The following is a 22,094-nucleotide window of genomic DNA, read 5'->3' as shown; positions in this document are numbered from 1 at the left end:
AACAGTCCCCCTGCTGGCATATCCACAGCCAGCTATAGGGGGCCATGTGATCGCTCTTTGAGAGCGATCACATGGCCCCCGGGGGCCTGATTTGCCGTGGGAGGGCTGCCTGGGCTGTGAGGCAGTCCTCCCGAAGCGGATCGCGGCGGAGGTAAGTATAACTTGCCTCCTGGGGCTGCAAGCCGTTACGGCGTGCTATGCCGTCATAACGGCGTTAAAGCCCATTTAACCCGTGACGGCATAGCACGCCGTAACGGCGTTAAGGGGTTAAATGTCAGTTGCCACAACTCTGACTCTTTTTTTCTAGTTTACCTAAATCATTTGCCATTTGGCTTATTCTTTCTGGAACATCAACCCTGATGCAAATATTTGTTTTAAATATTTTTATTGTTATCACAACATAAAAGCAGGTTTCATGTATAAAACAGTTTAAGCAGGTAGTCGCCTTCGCAGAGGCGTGCATATTAAAGTTTCAGTTAGCATGGGGCAAACATAGTGCAGATTCGTCTGAATATCATGTATTTGCCTACGCAGAGGCGTTTGAGTCATTGTAGGCATGTATTCACAAATATTAAGTGTATAACAAGAACATTCTGTACTGAACTAGTATAACAAAGGTAGCGAGTTAAGAAGAGGAAAAATAAACAAAAAACTATTAACTGAAGAGTATATCTTTGTTATGCGTTTTAGACCATTGCACATTTGTGTGCTCCAGCATATTTCCGGTTGCATGTAAACAGTTTGTCGTGCTGTCTGGTATTTAACGTAGTTGGCCTGCTGACATGGCTAGCGTCTTAGTGTGCGTTCTGTGGAGGTCTATGTGTGTGCCCCAATCATGTGGGTCGTATTTGTCGGAGAGTTCGGTTTGGAGTCTGGTGTCTGTACGTGTGTGTGTGTTTGTTTAGAGTATTGTCGTAACGTATTTGCGTGTAGCCTTTTTGTATATTTCTCTCTGCGTCTCGGTTGTTTGTTTATCTAGGCCTGGACGTGGTCTTTGTGTCCTCGTGTTGGGTTGTGCCGTGTGTGTAGTGTCTCTAGTCCGACATGTTCAGTGGGGGGTGTCCCTCCCCTGTCTGTCTGTCGCGTTTCTCTGCCGTGTCCGTCTTGTGTGACATGGTAGTGGGTCTGGTCCAAGTTTGGTGGGGGATGGTGGGTTGGTGTAAGGGTATGGGGTCATTTGTGGCTCCATCCCCTGCTGCTGCTCCACTCCGCCGCACCCCTCCGCCCCCCCTCTGGTTTCCCCTGCTGCTCACTCCTTCCTCTCGTCTCCCCCGGTTACTGCTGGACTAGGCGTAGTTGAAAGTCGTTCGATGTGGTTATCCTCAGCCAGTGAAACCAGCGTGAGATGTAACGGTCTCTGAGCTTCGGGGTGTTTGCCTTTATATCTTCGTACTTCCTGGTGGTTTCCACCTCTTCCACCCACCGCGATATCGGGGGTACGTTTCCGTGCTTCCAATAGATGGGGATTATAGCTTTGGCTGCGTTTAGCAGCCACGGTACAACGGACCTGCTGTATGTTTGCACTGCCATGTTGGTATGATGGAGGAGGAAGGCTGCCGGGGTTCTTGGGAGCATCTCGTCTGACACCTCGCGTATGACGTCCCTGACCGTGTCCCAAAATGGCGTTAGCCGTGTGCATGACCACCAGATATGTAAAAATGTGCCTGTTTCCTCCCCGCATCTCCAGCAGGTGTCTGGCATGTCTGGATTCCTAGCGTGTAGTGTTGTTGGTGTCAAATACCATCTGGTGAGTATCTTGTAGGAGTTTTCTTGTAGGCGTGCGGAGCTAGGCGTTTTTTGTACTAGGGTGAGGCATTTGTCCCAGTCTGCCTCTGTCATGGGCTCGTCAAGGTCTTCCTCCCAATTCCTTATACAGGGCGGCGCCAATATGTATCTGCTGGTGATCAGTATGGTATATATCTGTGAGATAGCTCGGGGTGTTTCCTTGTCTTGCATGCAGATTCGTTCGAATTGTGTCGTCTCCCTCGTCAGGGACGGTTTTTGTGGAATCGATCTGGCGTACTGGGAGAGCTGCGCTCTGGCCAGCGTATGGGAGAATGTGTGTAGTCTGTCTGGGAAGAGTTCTGTTAATGGTCGAATGTTGAACGGGTGCACAAGGACGTCCTTCATGCGGGGGATAGCCATGTGGCCCGTTGGGCCTGGTCTGGGACCAAGGTCTCCCGCTGGGAAGTCCGGGTTGCCCCTCAGTGGCAGCAGCGGACCTGGGTCTGTCGTTAGGTATTGTTTCAGCCCCTGCCTGTGCCAGATCTTCATGGTTGCCGCCACGAAGGGGTTGGTGATGCGTTTACTTCTGTATGCCGCCGCGGATATCCAGGGTAGCGTCCGGAGGTCGCAATTGATGGTGTCAGATTCCAGTTGGGTCCACGGTTTTGTGCCGCTGGCTATCGTCCAACTGGCCACTCGTGTTAGGTGTGTGGCGTGGTAGTATTTTTCAAAGTCGGGGAGTGCCAGGCCTCCTCGAAGTTTAGGTAGGATTAACTGGTTGTGTGCTATGCGTGGGGACCTGCCTTTCCATATAAACTTGCGGACCTCGGCCTTCAGTGCCTTGAAGAATGTTTGGGGGGCTTGGATCGGTACTGCCTGGAACACAAACAGCAGCTTGGGCAGTAGTGTCATCTTAACCGCATTTATCCTCCCTAGCCAGGAAATGTAGAGGGCATTCCATCCGTGAAGTTCCTCCACCGCTTTTTTTAATATAGGGAGATAATTTTGTGCGTACAGGTCTGCCGGGTTGGTGGTGAGCCAAACCCCTAGATATCGCATGCGGTGGTCGCACCAGCGGTATGGGTGTTGTCTCTGGAGGGTCAGTCTATCCGCGTGTTTGATGGTTAAGTTCAGTATCTCTGATTTTGAGTAATTGATTTTAAGGTTGGAGACCCGCCCGTATTCCTCGAATTCTTTCTGTATCGCTGGTAGGGAGGTTTGCGGGTTCGTGACCACGAATAGCATATCATCTGCATATGCTAGTGTTTTGTGATGTGTGTCCCCTATCTTGATCCCCTGGATGTCCGCATTGTGCCTGATCCTGTTCAGGAATGGCTCCAGCGTCAGTGCGAATAGTAACGGCGAAAGCGGGCAGCCTTGTCTGGTCCCATTGTGGATCTGGAACGGGTCTGTCAGTGCGCCGTTGATCCTGATTCGTGCCGTTGGGCAGGTGTATAGTGCCCTCGTCCAGGTGCTGTATTTCGGTCCTATTCCTATGGCGTGGAGGGTTTCCATCAGCAGATCCCAGTCCACCCGGTCGAACGCCTTCTCCGCGTCCGTGGACAGAAGAAGGGTTCCGTGCTGCTGGGTCCTGACGTGTGCTATGATATTCAGGGCCCGGATCGTGTTGTCCCTCACCTCCCTGCCTGGGATGAATCCAGTTTGGTTCGGGTGGATCGTGGCCGGCAGTAGTGGCGCCAGCCGCGACGCCATGACACTGGCAAGGAGTTTAATATCGGTGTTTAGTACCGATATCGGGCGATAGCTTGGGCACACTGTCGGGTCTTTTCCTTCCTTCGGCAGCAGGGTGATATTCGCCGAGGTGAACTGCGCCGTTGGCGTGGCCCCCTCTTGAATGGAGTTCAGGGCTCGCAGTAGTTTCGGAACGACCTCCTGTGCGAAGACTTTGTAGTATTGAAGAGGGAGCCCGTCTGGCCCCGGCGCTCTGCCCGTCTTCGCCTTCTTCATCGCGTACGCCAGTTCTTCCGATGTGATGGGGGCTTCCAATGCTTCTCGGTCGGCCTCTTGTAGTTCCCGCATGTGTGCCGAATTCAGGTATCTGTGTATGGCATCAATTTTGTTCGGTTGTGGGTTTCCCTGTTCGTCTCGCCGGAGGTGATATAGGCCCTGGTAGTAGGTGTGGAATTCTGTCGCTATCTGGTCTGGGAGGTGCTTAAGTCGTTGCTGCGTGTCTTTTATCTTGGGGATGTATAGTTGAGTTTTTCGTTGTTTCAGAAGGTTTGCCAGCAGTCTCCCGCATTTATCGCCATGTTCATGTATCATGTGTCTGTAGTGTTGGTATGAGCGTTGGATGGCTCGGTTGAGGTGTGTTGTAAGTTGGGTTCGTTTGGCTGTTAGGTCTCTGTACGTCTGTGCGTCGAGGGTTCGTTTGTGTCTGGCCTCCAGGACCGCTATATCTTTGCTGAGTTCGAGCGTCTCCCGCATCGCCGCCCTCTTGCGGGCTGCGCATATGGAGATGATCCGGCCTCTGACGACCGTTTTATGCGCTTCCCAGCACGTCAGCGGTGTCACTTCCTCCGTTTCATTGGTTTGGAAGTATTCTCTTATGGTGTTACTGATCTTGTCTGCTTCCACCCCATCCGAAAGGATCGATTCATTTAGTCTCCATGACATTTGCCGGGGTCTGTATAATGGCGATTTGAGCCGCATTCGTATTGGGCTGTGATCTGACCAGGTCATTGGTAGGATCTCTGCGTCTCGGAGCAGGTTCAGGTTGTGATGTGTCGTCAGGAAGTAATCCAATCTCGTGTATGTCGAGTGTGTCTGTGAATAGAAGGTGTAGTCCTTGGTTGTTGGGTGCAGTGCTCGCCAGCAGTCTGCTAATTGGTGGGCATGTAGAAGGCGAAGTGTGTTGGCGTGTTTGTCGTGTGGTGTTGTTCCGCGCGGTGACGTGGAGTCCTGATCTGGGTGTAGTGCCAAGTTCAAATCTCCCCCGATGATCAAGGTGCCCTCCGTGAATTTCATCAAGGTGCTTAGGGCGTTCCGGAGGAAGTAGTGCTGTTTCGTGTTTGGAGCATACAGGTTGGCGAATGTGTAGGTCTGATCTACTATTGTGCCTTTAGTGAAAAGGTATCTGCCTTGTTTGCACCTGAGGGTGGCTATCTCCTTGTATGGGGTCCCGTTTGAAAAGAGAATGCAGACTCCTAGTGTTCTTTTATCCGGGTTGTTACTAAAGTACCCTGTTCGAAAGTTGCGGTCTTTCAAGGCTGGCGCCCTGCCTTCTTGGAAGTGCGTTTCTTGGATAAATGCCACCGACGCCCTGTAGTGTTTCAGGTCTCTCAGGAGCCTTGTGCGCTTCTCTCTGACGTTGAGGCCGTTTACATTGTAGGAGAGTATGCTCAGGTCTTCCCGGGTGTACCCGTCGGGGCTCGGGGTCGGCATCGTCAGGGCAGCCGCAGGGGGTGGATAGAAGGGTAAAGGTAGGAAGGGGCGGTGAATGAGGTTGTGGTTAGTATGCTTGTATAGTGTGGTGCGGTTCTGTGTTTAGTCTCTTCTTGTGCTAGTGCTGTGTGGGTCTACGTAATCCGTAGAAGTACTGTGAACTTTAGGTTAATGGACAATCGTCCCGGTGGATTGACCGTGTAGCTCCACTAGTTGGTGGGCTTGGGTCAGTTCCGGGAGTTGTATGGCCCCCTAGTATCGGGGGTTTCTGTGTCCTACTGATGCAAATATTTGTATCGTCCGCAAGACCTTCGGCAATATCACTAATAAAAAAGTATTGAAGATAATTGGTACAGATCTCTGAGGTACCCCACTAGTAACAAGACCTTACTTTGAATACACTCCATTGACCACTTCAGCCCCAGTCATCGAATCTTGACTGGGGTCTCTCCAGAGCTCTTCCAACCGACCAGGCTGCAGCTCTCCCCTTCCAGGCTGGTAATGTCCCCTTTGCCTGTGCCGCTGCAGCTCTCCTTCTAGAAGGGTATTCTAAACACTGCCTGAAATATGATTTTAGCTATTGCCTTTACAAAGGAAATTGCGGCTCTTAGGCCCAAATCTTTTGATTTATCCCAGGTCAAGAGGAACCATGCAACCAGCCAACAGGTCCTAAGACGCTGTTATTGGGATCCCTGAACATCCACACAGGACACAGAGTTCCAATTGGAACGGACGGAAGTTGGGACTAGCCCATCTGTTCATTACATCAACCTTGCTGTGACAAACTCAATAAAATACAATTTACCAAATCATATCAGAAAACATACTGGAATTTATAATAACACAACAACATATTCATAAAGGGGTGGGGAAGACAATAACCAACACAAAATATCTCTCCTACCTGCAGAATTCACAATATGCAAATATACCCGAATGTGCAAATTAGCAAGCCTTTCTATTCAGGTAGTGCAAACAGCTGTTGCTAGATCCTTGCAACCAACAGGTGGTGCATACAGGCTCCACAGCCAAATCCACCTAGTTGATTGCAAGCATTAGCAAGACAGGAGAGAACAAGAACATTTAACCACATTACACCCACACCCTACACCCACAATGGACACAGGGTGACTTAAACATCATGCAAAGGAATCATCCAGAGACCTTATTGAATTGTCCATTTTAAGCTCCTGGTGATGGTGACTACCGTCAGTCATGATTATGTTGTCTCTGATCTTGAAATCCATATGATTTTAGATGTTCAACAATCCTATCCTTTATTATGGTTTCCATTACTTTCTCCACTACTGAAGTAAGGCTTACTGGCCTATAGTTCTGACTCCTCCCTACTACCTTTCTTGTGAATTGGCACAACATTCGCTAAGTTCCAATCTTCTGGGACTACTCCCATTAACAATGATTGGTTAAATAAATCAGTCAACGGTTTTGCTAGTACACCACTAAGTTCTATAAATAACGTTGGATGTATCCCATCTGGCCCCATCGACTTATTTGTCTTTACTTTAGACAGTCTGCACCAATATACTCAAAATCATATAAATAAGCCATTGAAGTTTTGGGATTCTGTTCTGTGGAACAATGCAACAAAACTGTAACTTTTCGGCTCAATGGATCAGCGGTATGTCTGGAAGAAGAATAATGAAGCAGCGGTGAAGCTGAAAAGAACACTCTGCCTATAGTTAAGCATGGTGGTGGCTTGGTAATGCTCTGGGTCTGCTTTGCATCCTCTGGCCCTGGAAACCTGCAGCACGTGGAACACAAGATGGATTCACTGAAGTTTCAGGAAATCCTAGAAGAAAACGACCATCCAACAAGACAATGATCATAAGCATACCTCAAATTCCACCAAGGCTTGGTTGCAGAATTAGTCTTGGAAAATTCTACAGTGGTGATCTGCCACCTGGCTTGAACCCATAGAAAATCTATGGTGGGATTTGATGTAGGCGGTTGCAGCATGCAAACCCAAGGGTATAACTGAACTGGAGGACATTGTTCTTGAGCGATTGTATTAAGATTCCTCAGGAACACCACCAGAAGTTTCTCGTTTGCAGCAGGTCATAAGGGTACTCTACTAAGTACTAAAGAAGCTTGCTGTGAAGGGGTTGAATAATTTTGAGACTGGATAAGTCCTTATAAGTTACATTTTCAATTGAATTTGGGGAACCCACTTGAATCAATCGTTGTGTTGAGCTATTTCAGTTGCTTTTGTTCGATTTGTTCATTGCAAACAGCTGAACGTATGTACATTTTGACAACTAACCAGATTTTCCGTAGAGGTCGAATAATTTTGATTACAACTGTATTTCATACCTCAAAAAAACAAAACAAAACAAAATTTGAAAACAAAAAACCCAGAATTTTTGTTGTTTTTTATTTTATGTATTTATTTATTTTTGGCTGGAGTTCCTGTATAAGGTTAATATGTCCAATTTCCTAATGTTCTACTTTCTATGTTACAATTTCACAAAGGGATTAACCGTAAATAAAAGGTAGTGAGGTGTTTTATATCTACTTACCTTTTATGATCATGTTTGTTTCAAAACCTGCTCTGCTATAAAAACTTGTTCTTTGAGGGGCGAGGCCTGACTGCAATGTCGACTGGTCATGTTTTCTGAGCGCTCTTCGAGACCTAAATTAATTAGTCCAGTCGCCAGTACTTTTGTTTGCACATCTTGAGCATAGTAAGCTTTCTTGGCACCCTGCATTGACTGACCGGCTTGGAACTGCCGGTGATGGTCTGCGGTTGCCCTGGTGGCAATCTGCACAAGGTCTAGCGGGCGTTGACTGGGAGAGGCGGCCCAACACACGTGGGCCCACAATATCATTAAGTTAAAGCCGCGTTGCCCCTCCTATGGACTGGCGGGGGTGATTCCGGTCCCCACCGTAATGGCTCCTCACGGTCACAGAGTGTGGATAGAGCTGCTGCGCATTCCGCGACACTTAAGCAAGAAGAACTCAATATAGCAGAGGTTGCATGTTCCTGACTGTTACGGTTGCCTCCAGGCTGGCTGGAAGTTGGACCGTAGAAAAGGATGCTCCTAGCGCTTACCCAAGGACCATCAGCACCGTAGCCACCATAAGCACTGCGAACTCCACGAACCACCGCTGCTGGGCTGGTATCTCGCCGTCTGCTCTGCGCCCTGGACCTACGACCAGGCTCCAGTTTCCAATAGGTGAACCTCTTCCTTCTGTAGAGCGAAGCAGGATCAGGAACAAGAGCTCTTACAAGAGCTCAGTAGCTAAGGGAGTATGAAGAGCATAGCAATCCCTGTAGTGATTATAGCTGTCCCCTACAAACATGAGTCAAGGCTGCAAGTTAGAGGGTCAGAATAGGTCTGAGGTGCTGGAACACCCAGCCTGGCTTTTATTGAGGTACATGCACACAGGACACTCCCAGGGGGAGGCATAAAATCACCAATAACAGCAAAGTACAGCCCACAGGTTCCCTCCCCTCAGCTTGGGAGATAATTGAGTTTCCTACTGTATCTACTCAATTATCTCCAAGCTAAAACTTACACATTTTTATACATTTCTATTACTTTCCCATTTTACATGATACATTAATAAAACTTACATTTTTATGAACAACATAAATTGGGGAACAACATACTCAAAATTCGTGAGAATCTGTCCAGTGGTTCCAGAGATATTAAAAAGTCTCTTTGGACCGACCGCACGCCTGTTTGCATGCCCACAAACAGTTCCACAGATTCAGGCTGTGTGGTCGGTCTATCTCTGCCCTGAAAACCAGTAAAGTCCCATCCGAAGACGGTGTTCGAATAGTCAAACGCACTTCGACATCTGTCGAAGTGCCGAAGTAAACCGCGGTTAAAACCTCCTCGGGGGTCGCTAGTTGAGGACGATCGGTTTCCCATAAAAAGATGATGAAGTCCCATTCGAACGGGTGTTCGGACGTTCGAACGGGACTTAGTCTCTGGCTGTGATGTCGAAGGATACGGGCAGGTACAGGTCACCGCGGACCGTGTTCGACTGTTTTAAAATGGCCGCTGCCACGTGTTCGAATGTAATGGCGGCCACTTCGACTACTTCGGCGACTTCGGTACTTCGGCGGCTTCGGTACTTCGATTGTATCCGAAGTTCAGTATTGAAGTACCAAACAGTTAAAGGGCCCAGAACAGCATACCAGAATCCTTTGTGCCCGAAGGTAAGTCTCAAAAGGTAATATATTCCAGGGCCATAGTCACGAGGAAGGAGGCTGGCCATTAGGCTTCTCCACAATCCAGGGAAGCAGGGCAATGTTCTATTTAAAAGGCCAGTTACAAATAACGATTTGTAACACTGACCTCAACAGGAGGGAGTGACGCGGTGATCTGCGGCAACTGAACTGCCTCCAGGAGGAATTCTGGCAGGACTTGCTCCACAAATACCTCCAGCCAGCCCCAGCAGCCAAACTACCATGCTTACCTGCTCAGCGACCCCGGTGTTCCAGGATCCATCACACGGTAGCGGTTACAGCGGTAGCCCGGCTCAAGAGGCCCCGGCTGTGAAATCAGTGCTGGGGAAACACAGCACAAGCGATTTCGTGCAGCTGCCGACCTCGACAGAGAACCCCTGGAGGTCTTCAAGCTGATTGAGAACATCTACTGACAGCACAGGGACTGACATACCACTCAGGTGATACCTTGCAACTGTCGCTGACTCCTGGTCCACTGACTGGTGCCATAGTGAGTGGCTGCTCCTTGCCCATAATAGGCATGGGCTTAAAGATGCATAGGGGACACTGCTCCATCTCCCTCTGTATCTGGACGGTTTCTAACATTGAGGAATGCAGTTAGGCAACTATTCTTGTCCCCTCTTAGCTGAGATAGCATGTTTGTTTAATCTTTTTTTTTTTTTTTTCAAATCTTCAGTTCAAATATTATATTAGTCCAAGCCTAGGTGGTGTGCTGGACTCTCTCATCCCTTACTCTGAAAGTCACTTGCGGTGGAACCAGTAATTGTTTAATACTCTGTATGCTTAGCTTATTATCCACCCTCTTAAAAAATAAAAAAAAAAGTGCTCACAATGCATTTGTTTTATTATGCAAATGAAATAACTTGTTCTGGCTATTGTGGCATTGTAAGCCTGTTGTACCATCTAAGCACAACCAAAATAAAGAATATAAAATAAAATAAACTTGTGCTTTCTGTCAGGAATAGTAAGGACTTGAGCAGAAAGAACATTACCCTATGAAGTATTTAAGCTGGCAGTGCTTCTCTTTAGTATTATATATTGGGGGAGAAAAGTCCTTAAGATCCTAATTGCTGTGTGATACAGAAAATACAACCGTTACTGTATACCCATATCCTGGAAGACACTTTTTTCCCCCTAAACCCCAAAAATGAAAACTAGAGGGGCACAGCAAAGATTCCTGCAATGCTGTGGTTTTTCTCTATGGTGCATTCAAAACGTATTTAACATGAAGTCTAGATGCATTAAACAGGTTATGTCTACTAAACTGCATCAGCCAAAACAAGCCAAGGACACGTTAATTAACATTGCTTTTAATCAATGCAAATTTGAAGTGCTTTTGATTTAACATAAATAAAAATGTCATTAAATGCTTTATGTACAGTAAGGGGAAAAAAGTATTTGATCCCCTGCTGATTTTGAACATTTGTTCACTGACAAAGAAATGATCGGTCTATAATTTTAATGGTAGGTGTATTTTTACAGTGAGAGACAGAATAACGAAAAAAATAATCCAGAAAAATGCATGTCAAAAATGTTATAAATTGATTTGCATATATATCAATGAGTGAAATAAGTATTTGATCCCCTATCAGTCGGCAAGATTTCTGGCTCCCAGCTGTCTTTTATACAGGTACCAAGCTGAGAGTAGGAGCACTCTCTTAAAGGGAGTGCTCCTAATCTCAGCTTGTTACCTGTATAAAAGACACCTGTCCACAGAAGCAGTCAATCAGATTCCAAACTCTCCACCATGGCCAAGACCAAAGAGCTGTCCAAGGATGTCAGGGACAAGAATGTAGACCTACGCAAGGCTTGAATGGGCTACAAGACCATCGCCAAGCAGCTTGGTGAGAAGGTGACAACAGTTGGTGCAATTATTCGCAAATGGAAGAAACACAAAATAACTGTCTACCTCGGTCTGGTGCTCCATGCAAGATCTCACCTCGTGGAGTTTAAATGATCCTGAGAACGGTGAGGAATCAGCCCAGAATTGCATGGGAGGATCTTGTTAATGATCTCAAGGCAGCTGGGACCATAGTCACCAAGAAAACATTTGGAAACACATGGTCGTGAAGAACTGAAATCCTGCAGCGTCCGCAAGGTCCCCCTGCTCAAGAAAACATATGTACAGGCCTGTCCTTAGTTTGCCAATGAACATTTGAATGACTCAGAGGATAACTGGGTGAAAGTCAGATGAGACCAAAATCAAGCTCTTTGGCATCAACTCAACTCGCTGTGTTGGGAGAAGGATGAATGCTGCCTATGACCCCAAGAACACCATCCCCACCGTCAAACATGGAGGTGGAAACATTATGCTTTGGGAGTGTTTTTATGCTAAGGGGACAGGACAACTGCACCGCCATGTACCCTCAAATCTTGGGTGAGGATCTCCTTCCCTCGGCCAGGGCATTGAAAATGGGTCATGGGTGGGTATTCCAGCATGACAAAGACCCAAAACACACAGCCAAGGCAACAAAGGCATTGGCTCAAGAAGAAGCACATTAAGGTCCTGGAGTGGCTTAGCCAGTCTCCAGACTTTACTCCCATAGAAAATCTGTGCAGGGAGCTGAAGGTTAGACCTTAATGGCTTGGAGAGGATCTGCAAAGAGTAGTGGGACAAAATCCCTCCTGAGATGCGTGCAAACCTGGTGGCCAACTACAAGAAACGTCTGACCTCTGTGATTGCCAATAAGGGTTTTGCCACCAAGTACTAAGTTGAAGGGGTCAAATACTTATTTCACTCATTGACATGCAAATCAATTTATAACTTTTTTTGACATGCATTTTCTGGATTTGTTATTCTGTCTCTCACTGTTAAAATGCCCGTACCATTAAAATTTTAGACTGATCATTTCTTGGTCAGTGGGCAAATTTTCAAAATCAGAAGGATATCAAATACTATTTTCCCCTCACTGTATTTATTGTTTCAAAATGGGACATTTTGTAAGTTATTATAATTATATAAATTTAGGGATTACTTAAAACGAAATAGTTTCCACCTCTTTTTTGCAGAATCTGAATGTTAATTGTCTTGCAAACAGTCAAGTTACAAGTGATCTAAAGGGGGGAATAAAAAGAGAAGCGCGTACGCTCTGTTCTGATGGAGCCTTTAGTAGCCTTTAGACAGGAGAGATATGTTTAAATAGTCTGTACATTTAAACAACAATAACTTTATAACTGAACCAAAAAAAAAAAAAATATATATATATATATATATATATATATATATATATATATATATATATATATATATATATATATATATATATATATATATATATATAACCCAAAACATATAGATGGGAATTCCTGAATTATGCAAATAAAAATAATAATAAAATGACAGGTGGGGTGTATATAATATGAATAGTAAAAATTCCTAAATTATATATTAGTACATTACAGAATTCTTGCAATAACTTTTCACTAAAAATAATGAATTAAGGGGATCCTATAGTGCCTGGAAAACAAACCCTTTTTCCTGGCACTATAGGGTTAGTAGGTCCGCCCCCCTCCCACTGGGCTGAAGGGGTCAGCCACTTACCTTATTCAAACCCGCCCATAGGAAAGCATTACTCAATGCTTTCCTATGGTGATCTTATTTGACGCTGGACTCCATGAGGACGTCAAACGTCCTTTCAGTGTGATTTACTCAGAGAAAATTGCAGAAGCGGCCTTTAGTGGCAGTCAGGGAGTTAGCCACTAGAGGCTGGATTAACCCTGCAGTGTAAACATGCCAGGGGGACCTGGCACTCAGACCACTTCATTGAGCTGAACTGGTCTGGGTGCCTATAGTGGTCCTTTGAAAAAAAAAGGGGGGGGGGGGGAGTGAATAGACATTACTGTCTCACTAATACATTTTTTGAAGAATTACATGTCTTGTGCACTTTGCATAGGAAAGTTTGTCTCAGTCGTGTTTCATTTTTTTTTTTTTTGTATTCCCAAATTAATTATTATTTTATCTCTTTTGAAGTACTTGGATTAATCAGTAAAATCTGATTTTGAGCTCTTATTCACCTCTTAAATCTCAGAGGACATCTGTAAGTGCGTTGACAAGTTCTGTATTAATCAGTAGTAAGTGTTGAAATATTTATGGTCCTTTATGGAACTGCTGTTACCCAGGGGGATTTTTACAAAATCGCTCAGAGCTATTATGAGACCCAGTCTGTGGCTGTATATATTAAAAGATTACTCTGCATGCACTTAGCACATTTTCCATATTCATTTTTTTAAATTGCACAATCTGTAAAAGGAAATAGATTTGGACTATTAAAAAATGCAGTGTAGGGGGGGCGGGGCCTGACCGCAGAGCCGGGAGGACGTGAACCACACAAGCTCCTACAATAAGCTACACTCTAAAGCAATTTTCACGCTCCAAAAGCCACTAATCGGGCCACAACGGTCACCAACCGTAAGGGGACTTCAAGCAGTACGACCTACTTTCGCCAATCAAGCAATCGAGGCCTACTTACAAGGCGAGCGCGGGAGGGACGGCCGCTCTCCCACCACCGCGACTAGCCTCCTCGACGACTAAGGGCCCCTGCTCCCTCCCCCATAGACTGGCAGGGGTTATCCCGGTCCAGACTCCACAGGGCTACAGAACCCCACAAGCTGCCAGGATTGCAAGCAGCACATACCCAGAGGCCAAGATGGCGGATGCCGACCGAGCCTCCATGCCCCCACTTGTCCAACCTCTCTCAGCGCAGCTGGCTAGCGTGAACCATCAGGAGGACCGCATAGCGGCAGCATTTGACCTCTTCTGGACACGGTGGGAGGCCATACTGGCACAAAACCATGCAGCCACAGCGGTCCCTCGACTGCCCGCCACGTCTCCTACAAAAGCACCAGCGTTGAAACGCATAGCTACGCCACCGACCAACACGAAGCTGCATAAGGTAACAAGAGCTCTACCCAGACTTAAAGGCAGCAGACCGAGCACCCGTTACTGCAAGCCTGAGTCCAGGCAAGCTCGGAGAGCCACCAAACTCAGCCCGCCACTCCACAAACTAAAATGGCGCACTCGAGGGGCCCACACCCGACCTACACCAGACGAAGGTCAGAAAGCCTGTCAACGCTCTACCCAAGTGCGTCGATACACAGCCGCAAACCGCACTCTGAAGGGCTATACCTATACATCAAGGGGACACACAGAGCCTCACACTCACCAAACAGCATGGGGAGCAGAGACACTGTCACACCACAAAGCATACATCCCCACCACCCAAGGCACTCACACAGGAACGGGAGGCACTGGAGGAGTCCCTGCAGCATCCATGATCCGCGTTGCCAAGGCCCTATGGGACTTTTCGGTATGTGCCCTGCCGGTGCCGACTACAGGTGTAGCCTGACTTTCACTAACTCTCACTGCCGTACGGCGGCCTGGACTGCTGTCACCCCACCACATCTATGCAGTCATAGAGAACTGTCCCGCAATATTTTCAAGCCTGACCTCCCTGAGACAGACGAATGATGTTAATGTTATAACATGTTTTTACAGCGTAAATTAGCCTGAATATTAATCGCATGCCATATCCTTTCATGTTAAACTATGTCGTCCACCTTACTTAACTTGTGTTGAGTAACTCATAAGAGATATGTCTATCTATACAGTCAAACTAGCTAGGTACCGGCAACACAGCGGATTAGACGTCAGGAACCTATATCATAACCTAGCATAACTAGCAATGCCCTCACTTTATGTTTCCCACAGTTAACTTGCAAGCACTGTACTTGATTAGCATGCATACTCTTCATATAAAGCGTAGATTAAGCTAGTAAATTTAAATGTAATGCCTAACCAATATAAATATACTCTGTTCATGCATCTATATACAAAAATGTGCACTGTTCAAATGCCATAAATGTAACATCAATACGAAATGTCTATGCTTGCGAACGCTGTTGTGGCAGAGTGAGCTATATTGTCTATCCATGCACTCAAAAATAAAGAATTCAAAATAAAATAAAAAATGCAGTGTATATTAGGGTACTGTACAATCTTTCAATAAGACAAGTATATATTTTTCTTAATCTTTTTTTGTTTTTGTATATAGTGTTTGATCACTGTTTACGAACGTTCCCAATGTACATATCTAGGTGGGACAGTCCATCATTGGGACCTAAATCCCAGTGTCCCTCTTGTCTAGCTTAAGGTTTCTTTTTTTTCTTTTTTTTTAGAAGTACAGAATATAGGATGCATATTAGTTTAGTTTTAGCAACAGAACATCAACAGATCCATCTTTCCATCACTTTTTCGACCTGAAAACTGGTCTGGGTTTTTTTTATAGCACTATAAATTTGGCATCCTTTCTGAAATGGCCGATTTAGGCACAGAAAAGCTAAAACTTTTTAGGCTGTTATTAGAACAATTTAATAAATATACAAACCGATTAGAGACCATAAAGAAGACACTTGTCATAACACTACCCTCCATCGTTTGTGAACTATGGGCCAATAATTGGCTTATTAGTTGAGGTTCCTATGAACTACCATTTTTCCCCCCTGTCCAGAACTTGAACATTTCAATATAAAGAGTGCAGGTCTGTTCTATGAAATGTACTAACTTTTCCCACTGTTGGAGTTGCACACTTTTGTAAGTGAGCATTAGTTCAGATGCTATGTTGCCCTGGGTTTAAAGTCAAGGTGTTTGTATAATGGTATTTCTCACTAAAGTAACACAGAGATTTGTCCCTGTACATAACTGCAGACAAACATGTTGATATCCACTAATACCCCTCTTTGCTGTTTTGCAGCTCCTTGAAGAAAATGAATGTCTCAAACAAGAGTTGGCCAAAACAAAAATGGCTCTTGCAGAGTCGCACATGGAAAGAGACAGACTTCAGCATCAGTTAAAGAATATATCATGTGAAAAGTAGTACACAGTAACCATCGATGATGCACTGAACTTAAAATGCCAGCATATATTTTCTGGCAATTTATTTTAATGACGTCCTTCAATTCAGTTGATTCGGTATCATGCGTTTGTGAATCAAAATAAGTTATCAAGAGTCCATCTATTATTTTACAGAGGAGAAATCACCGTTTTAATAAGAAGGACAAATACATGTAGCCTTTTTTTTTTTTTTTTAAATAAAGGCTATCAATTGTTTAATTTCAATTATTGATACTTTCAATGTGTGCTCCTCCAGCACTGAATAGGTTAAGCCTAAAAGATTGGAAAACATTTTTTACAAAAAAAAGTGTTAAATAAATAAATAAATAATAAATTTAGGGGAATTGTTTGTTTATTTAAGAAAGTGTATCATCAAATATTAATTTTCTTTAGACAAATCTGTTTTACTATTGTTTTCAGGATTATTTTTAAATTTTTATTTGCACTATCAATAAATAATGATTCAATGCAATTGCATTCACATTTTTCAAGTTTTCCTTTGTATCATTTATCAGGTGTGTGTATGTGTTTGCGTGTGCCCATGTGGGTCCCTGTGTACACATGGACTCATTGGATCCAGGAATACAATCTGCTTTTGTTGCTGCCCTTAAAAATCCTTACAGGAAGATGATATAATAATATTAATAATAATTTGCGATTTTTATAGCGCTTTTCTCCCTGTGAGACTCAAAGCACTTTACAAATATACAAACATAAAGACGTAAAAGTTAGGAGTTTCCGATGGTCAGATAAGCGGACTGAATGCCTGATAGAAGAGGTGGGTCTTTAACTTTTTAAAAAAAAAAGTCTGTAAGGACAGTGCCTTTCTGTGCACGGTAAAGAGTTCCAGAAGGTAGGGTCAGCGTGGCTGTCTGTGAGTCTGTCTGTATTTTCGACACTGACCGGAAGGATTTGCTGGCTGACCGAAGTGAACGGGATGTAATGTAGGGTGTCATGAGCTCTTTCAGGTACTGTGGGCCTTGATTGTTTAAGGCTTTGAAGGTTAATAGGCCAATTTTGACATATGTTCGCCATTTATGGAAGCCAATGCAGGGAGTGGTGAACAGGTGTTATGTGGCAGGAGCGAGTTTGATTGGTCAGTAGTCTGGCTGCTGCATTTAGTAAAGTCTGAAGGCGATGTTCTTTTTCTGGGAGGCCCAAGTAAAGTTCATTGCAGTAATCTAGCGGAGAGGATACGAATGCATGGATTAATGTTGGCATATCACATACAAAATACACAATCCAGCGCACTCGCTTATTTACTAAAAAATAATGGGGGTTTAGTTACATTATATGACCATGTATTTCATAAGCCTGCCACAACGTCAATGTACCCTATCTTTGGCAGGTCATACTCTAACAGCCTAATGCTTGCTCTTATGAGATTAATCCACTTGGGAAATACTTCCTTACTGGGACTCTCTGCAAGTCAAGGCTAAATTGGGCCCTGGAATGAGGCACCTGTGACAGGGTGGTCAGAGCTGTGGCAACTGACATTTAATGTGGATAGGTGCAAGATAATGCATCTTGGACGTAAAAACCCAAGGGCAGAGTATCGGATATTTGATACCCTACTAACCTCAATATCTGAGGAAAGGGATTTAGGAGTAATTATTTCAGATGACTTAAAGGTAGGAAGACAAAGTAATAGAGTAGCTGGAAATGCTAGCATAATGCTTGGTTGTATAGGGAGAGGTATCAGTAGAAAGAGGGAAGTGTTCATGCCATTGTACAGAACACTGGTGAGCCCTCACTTGGAGTATTGTAAGCAGTACTGGAGACGGTATCTCCAGAAGGATATTGATACTTTAGAGAGAGTTCAGAGAAGGGCTACAAAACTGTTTCATGAATTGCAGGGTAAAACTTACCAGGAGAAGGTTGAAGGGTGTTGGCATGTATAGGTTTGGAGGAAAGACCAGGGGGATATGATGGAAACATTTAAATATATAATGGGAATCACTAGCGGGGGCAGAGTCCTGGCCCACAGGCCGCAGGGTGGCATGACACACACTCTGCTACACCGATAACGAGCACCGAGAGACACTGGTCCTGTGGATGGTTTTTGTCCTGCTGGCGTGACACAGGAGGACATCTACTCATGAGACTGGTGGTGCCCACGCATGTGGAACAGTGGACTCATGCCTTCCAAGGTTGGTGGCCTGCCGCAGTTAGGCATCGGTTAAACAGCCTTATGCAGATCCCTTAACGACAAGCTTTAGTTTAAGGGCTTGAGACAACTTGATCTACTGCTGTACCATAGGCAACAGCTCTACCAACCTAGATTCTCCCTCTGTTCGAATTGTTATGGGGGGCGCAGCCCAGTGGTTATTTTATTTTAGTTTACTTCAGTGAATCTCATCCTGCACGGTTTCAAACAGTATAATGCTTTACATTAATACGTATTACTTTACTCAGCATCCATGTGAGTAAACCCATGGCATCCAAGCAAAGTTAATGCTCTTGTAAGTTTGCCATATTATGCCTATCGTGCTTGACTGCCTGCAGGACCTTATACTAATAATTCTACTTCAGCACCCTCGGGCATTAATGACACCATACACAAAAACAAAAATAGTGTGCAGCGCATGTACAAGACCCACAGATCTTTAGAAAATACAAACACAATCAGTGAATGTGTAGTAAAAATAAAGGAGATAAATACCCCAATATCATTAAATATTTGGGGGTCATAAGCATTTGCCATATCTTGTATAAAAACTGGTTCAGGTGATGTCACTTTAAGATGTAATGTCCCAAATTTGATCCTGAAGTTACTCCCAGAGATGAAGCTTGGTCCTCAGAGTGTATGAATTATGGAGCAAGCAAACATCAAATTAGAATATAACTGACATGTGAGTAAAACTACAAACCTATATTTAACAAACATGCAAGACCTTAATGTAAGATTTTTTATTTAATTGTAATAAATGTGATTTTTTTTACTCTTCTAATTTGATGTTTGCTTGCTCCATAAGGACCAAGCTTCATCTCTGGGAGTAACTTCAGGATCAAATTTGGGACATTACATCTTAAAGTGACATCACCTGAACCAGTTTTTATACAAGATATGGCAAATGCTTATGACCCCCAAAGATTTAATGATATTGGGGTATTTATCTCCTTTATTTTTACTACACATTCACTGATTGTGTTTGTATTTTCTAAAGATCTGTGGGTCTTGTACACTATTTTTGTTTTTGTGTATTTATGTTCCTGTGGGTTTTATGTGATTGCACCCACTAATGTGTTCTAGCTGCCACTCATTTTAGCGCCACAAATTGCATCTCTTTCTTTGCTTCATTAATGACACCATGTTCTGATGCCTTTAGTATTGATGCTGATAACTAAGCCTGTTTACAATATAAACTCACTAGTAATGTTGATGCTTTAACAACATAACTGATTAAGCCTGCTTACATTAAAACCTCACTCTTAATGTTGATGCTTAATTATATAACTAACCTAGCCTGCTCATATTATTAAACTGTGCTTGTAACTCATATGTCCCGCATGTTAAAGGACCACTCTAGTGCCAGGAAAACATACTCGTTTTCCTGGCACTATAGTGCCCTGAGGGTGCCCCCACCCTCAGGGACCCACTCCCGCCGGGCTCTGGGGGGAGGAAGGGGTTAAACTTACCTCTTTCTCCAGCGCCGGGCGGGGAGCTTTCCTCCTCCCCCTCTTCTTACTCTCGACGTCATCGACTGAATGCGCATGTGCGGCAGGAGCCGCGCTCGCATTCAGCCGGTCGCATAGGAAAGCATTCATAATTTTTCACAGTGAGAAGCACGCAAGCGCTGTCAAGCGCTGTCAATGAGACAGCCACTAGAGGCTCTGGAGGCTGGCTTAACCCTCAGTATAAACATAGCAGTTTCTCTGAAACTGCTATGTTTATTAAAAAAAAGGGTAAAAGCTAGCTGGACCTGGCACCCAGACCACTTCATTAAGCTGAAGTGGTCTGGGTGCCTAGAGTGGTCCTTTAATGGAACACAATAAGTATCAAAACAATTTTAGCTTAATCGAGTTTTGGTGTATATGTTATGCCCCTACAATCTATCTTCTTAATTCTCTGCCATTTGGAAGTTAAATCACTTTGTCCATCCAAACAAAATCCGGTGTCTAGTGAATAACCCCGTAAAATGGCTTCATTAAGCTAGTTGTTTTGGTGCTTAGAGTGTCCCTTTAAACTGACACACGCACTGTGCATAGAGTATTTCAACAAGTTGCATGCCTCTCCGAGAGGCTGACAGATCTTTATGGAATTAAAGATTAGGCAAATTATAATCATATATGTAATAATACAGGGATACTGTAAAGTGATAGTTGGCAATCACAGTGAAGTTAATAATGTATAATTTTAATTTCAATGTGATTAACTTTTAGATAATGTACTAGGTGATAATATAATCTTTGTGCCAAACCACTTACAAACACAAAGCTCAAAAACTAATATCTGCCAAATGCTGTCTGAAATGTAACTGTACAGTTGCCTACACACTTTTAACGTAACTGCCCACTCCCACTGTGTTCGCACCCTGTGCACCTTAATTTAGATGATCCTCACATGGGAGCAGTGTTGCCTGACCACTTGGATTTGCCCGTTAGTATGTTCTGATGTGTACTGAATGAATGCAAATGGTGGTTGATATCTTCACAATGTTAATATTACATCTATGCCTAATTTTACAAAGAGTGAATTACACATATCTACACCAACATATCTGACTCAATGTTCCTGTAAAATAAAAGGGTTCACTGGTCATGAGGTTTTACTGCCCCATTACAAAATATTATTATTTTGAGACGGTTAAGGGGATCCAATCTTATTTCTCCTATAACATCGAACACATTTTTTTTTTCTTTTTTAATTCTTTATTTTTGAGTGCAGAGTTAAGTGCAGGCGTAAACAGTGACTTGTTCAGTGTTACAAATCGCATTATACTTTTGGCACATTTAGTCAAGAGGAACTGCACTTTTTTTTTGTTATAACAAAATAGAAACACAAGTAAGACAGGTTATAGATATCACAAGTAAATCCACACACAAAGACATAGGTTGAGCTTGCACTATTTCTGTGGAAATACGAGAGACCTCAAAAGCCCTATGCCATGTGGGTAAACAAGAAGAGAAGAAGCAGGGTTATAGACCAGAGCTATGATAGGGAACACAATGTAAATAAAAATAAAAATACCACTGGGTAAGATAAGTAGTCTCGGGTAGCCATGAAGTGAATACGGCAAAAATGGTGTCTAGTAGCTAAGCTAGGGCTGTGATTGAGAGGGCAAGATTATTGCAAACCCCAGGGCTACCGGTAAGGCACACTGTGCTCTCAGCCAATGCCAAGTGCTGGTAAGTCCCGACTGTCCTCTCCCTCTGCAGGTAGGGCCCTTTGACTGAGCCAGGTCACCATATATTCCGGGAGGATTGTGTCCAAGATGGGAGCTGAGGTTCGTTGTTGCGATTCCTCCGTGTTGCGTGCCCTATGATTGGGTAAGTCGACGCTTGGTGCAGGCAGGTGTTGTCGTGGGCAGTGAAGCTTGGTTTGCGTTGGAGGAGACGAGTTGCGTTGAGCAGAAGGGCCAGAGTGGCGAGGGAAGTGTGCCCTCCATGCTGGCAGCTTATGTCGTCGTTTCTGCAATGTCCCTTTGGGGAGATGCCAGGTTCGTGTGAGTGTGCGTCGATGGGTAGCTGGGCATGAGGTCGCAGCCTGGCCAGCTGGGTTGGAGGTGAGTCTCCGAGCCTGAAGCTTTTTCCAGAATAGCTCACAGATGTGATCGAAGGCTAGGAGGAACTTGTTTGCGTCTGGTAGTGAGCATGGTGCGATGTCCGCTTCTGCTTGCCCCTGCAGGACGGCCATATTGG

The 22,094-nt window shown here is 44.5% G+C and overlaps 1 protein-coding gene across 1 annotated transcript in view; it reads left to right on the top strand.

Annotated features, from left to right (window-relative positions):
• The window catches only part of BLTP3B (bridge-like lipid transfer protein family member 3B), a 176,019-nt gene extending 159,377 nt beyond the window's left edge, over nt 1–16,642 (top strand). The window contains exon 21 of the mRNA XM_063447767.1: nt 16,093–16,642. Within this exon, the coding sequence (XP_063303837.1) occupies nt 16,093–16,215 (123 nt within the window). The 3' untranslated portion in view covers nt 16,216–16,642. The remainder of the gene's footprint in view (nt 1–16,092) is intronic.
• The last annotated feature ends 5,452 nt before the right edge of the window (nt 16,643–22,094 follow it).

This window comes from Pelobates fuscus, chromosome 3, assembly GCF_036172605.1.
Source record: "Pelobates fuscus isolate aPelFus1 chromosome 3, aPelFus1.pri, whole genome shotgun sequence".
NCBI classification, from domain to species: Eukaryota; Metazoa; Chordata; class Amphibia; order Anura; family Pelobatidae; genus Pelobates; species Pelobates fuscus.
This window is presented reverse-complemented; position numbering and strand designations above follow the sequence as displayed.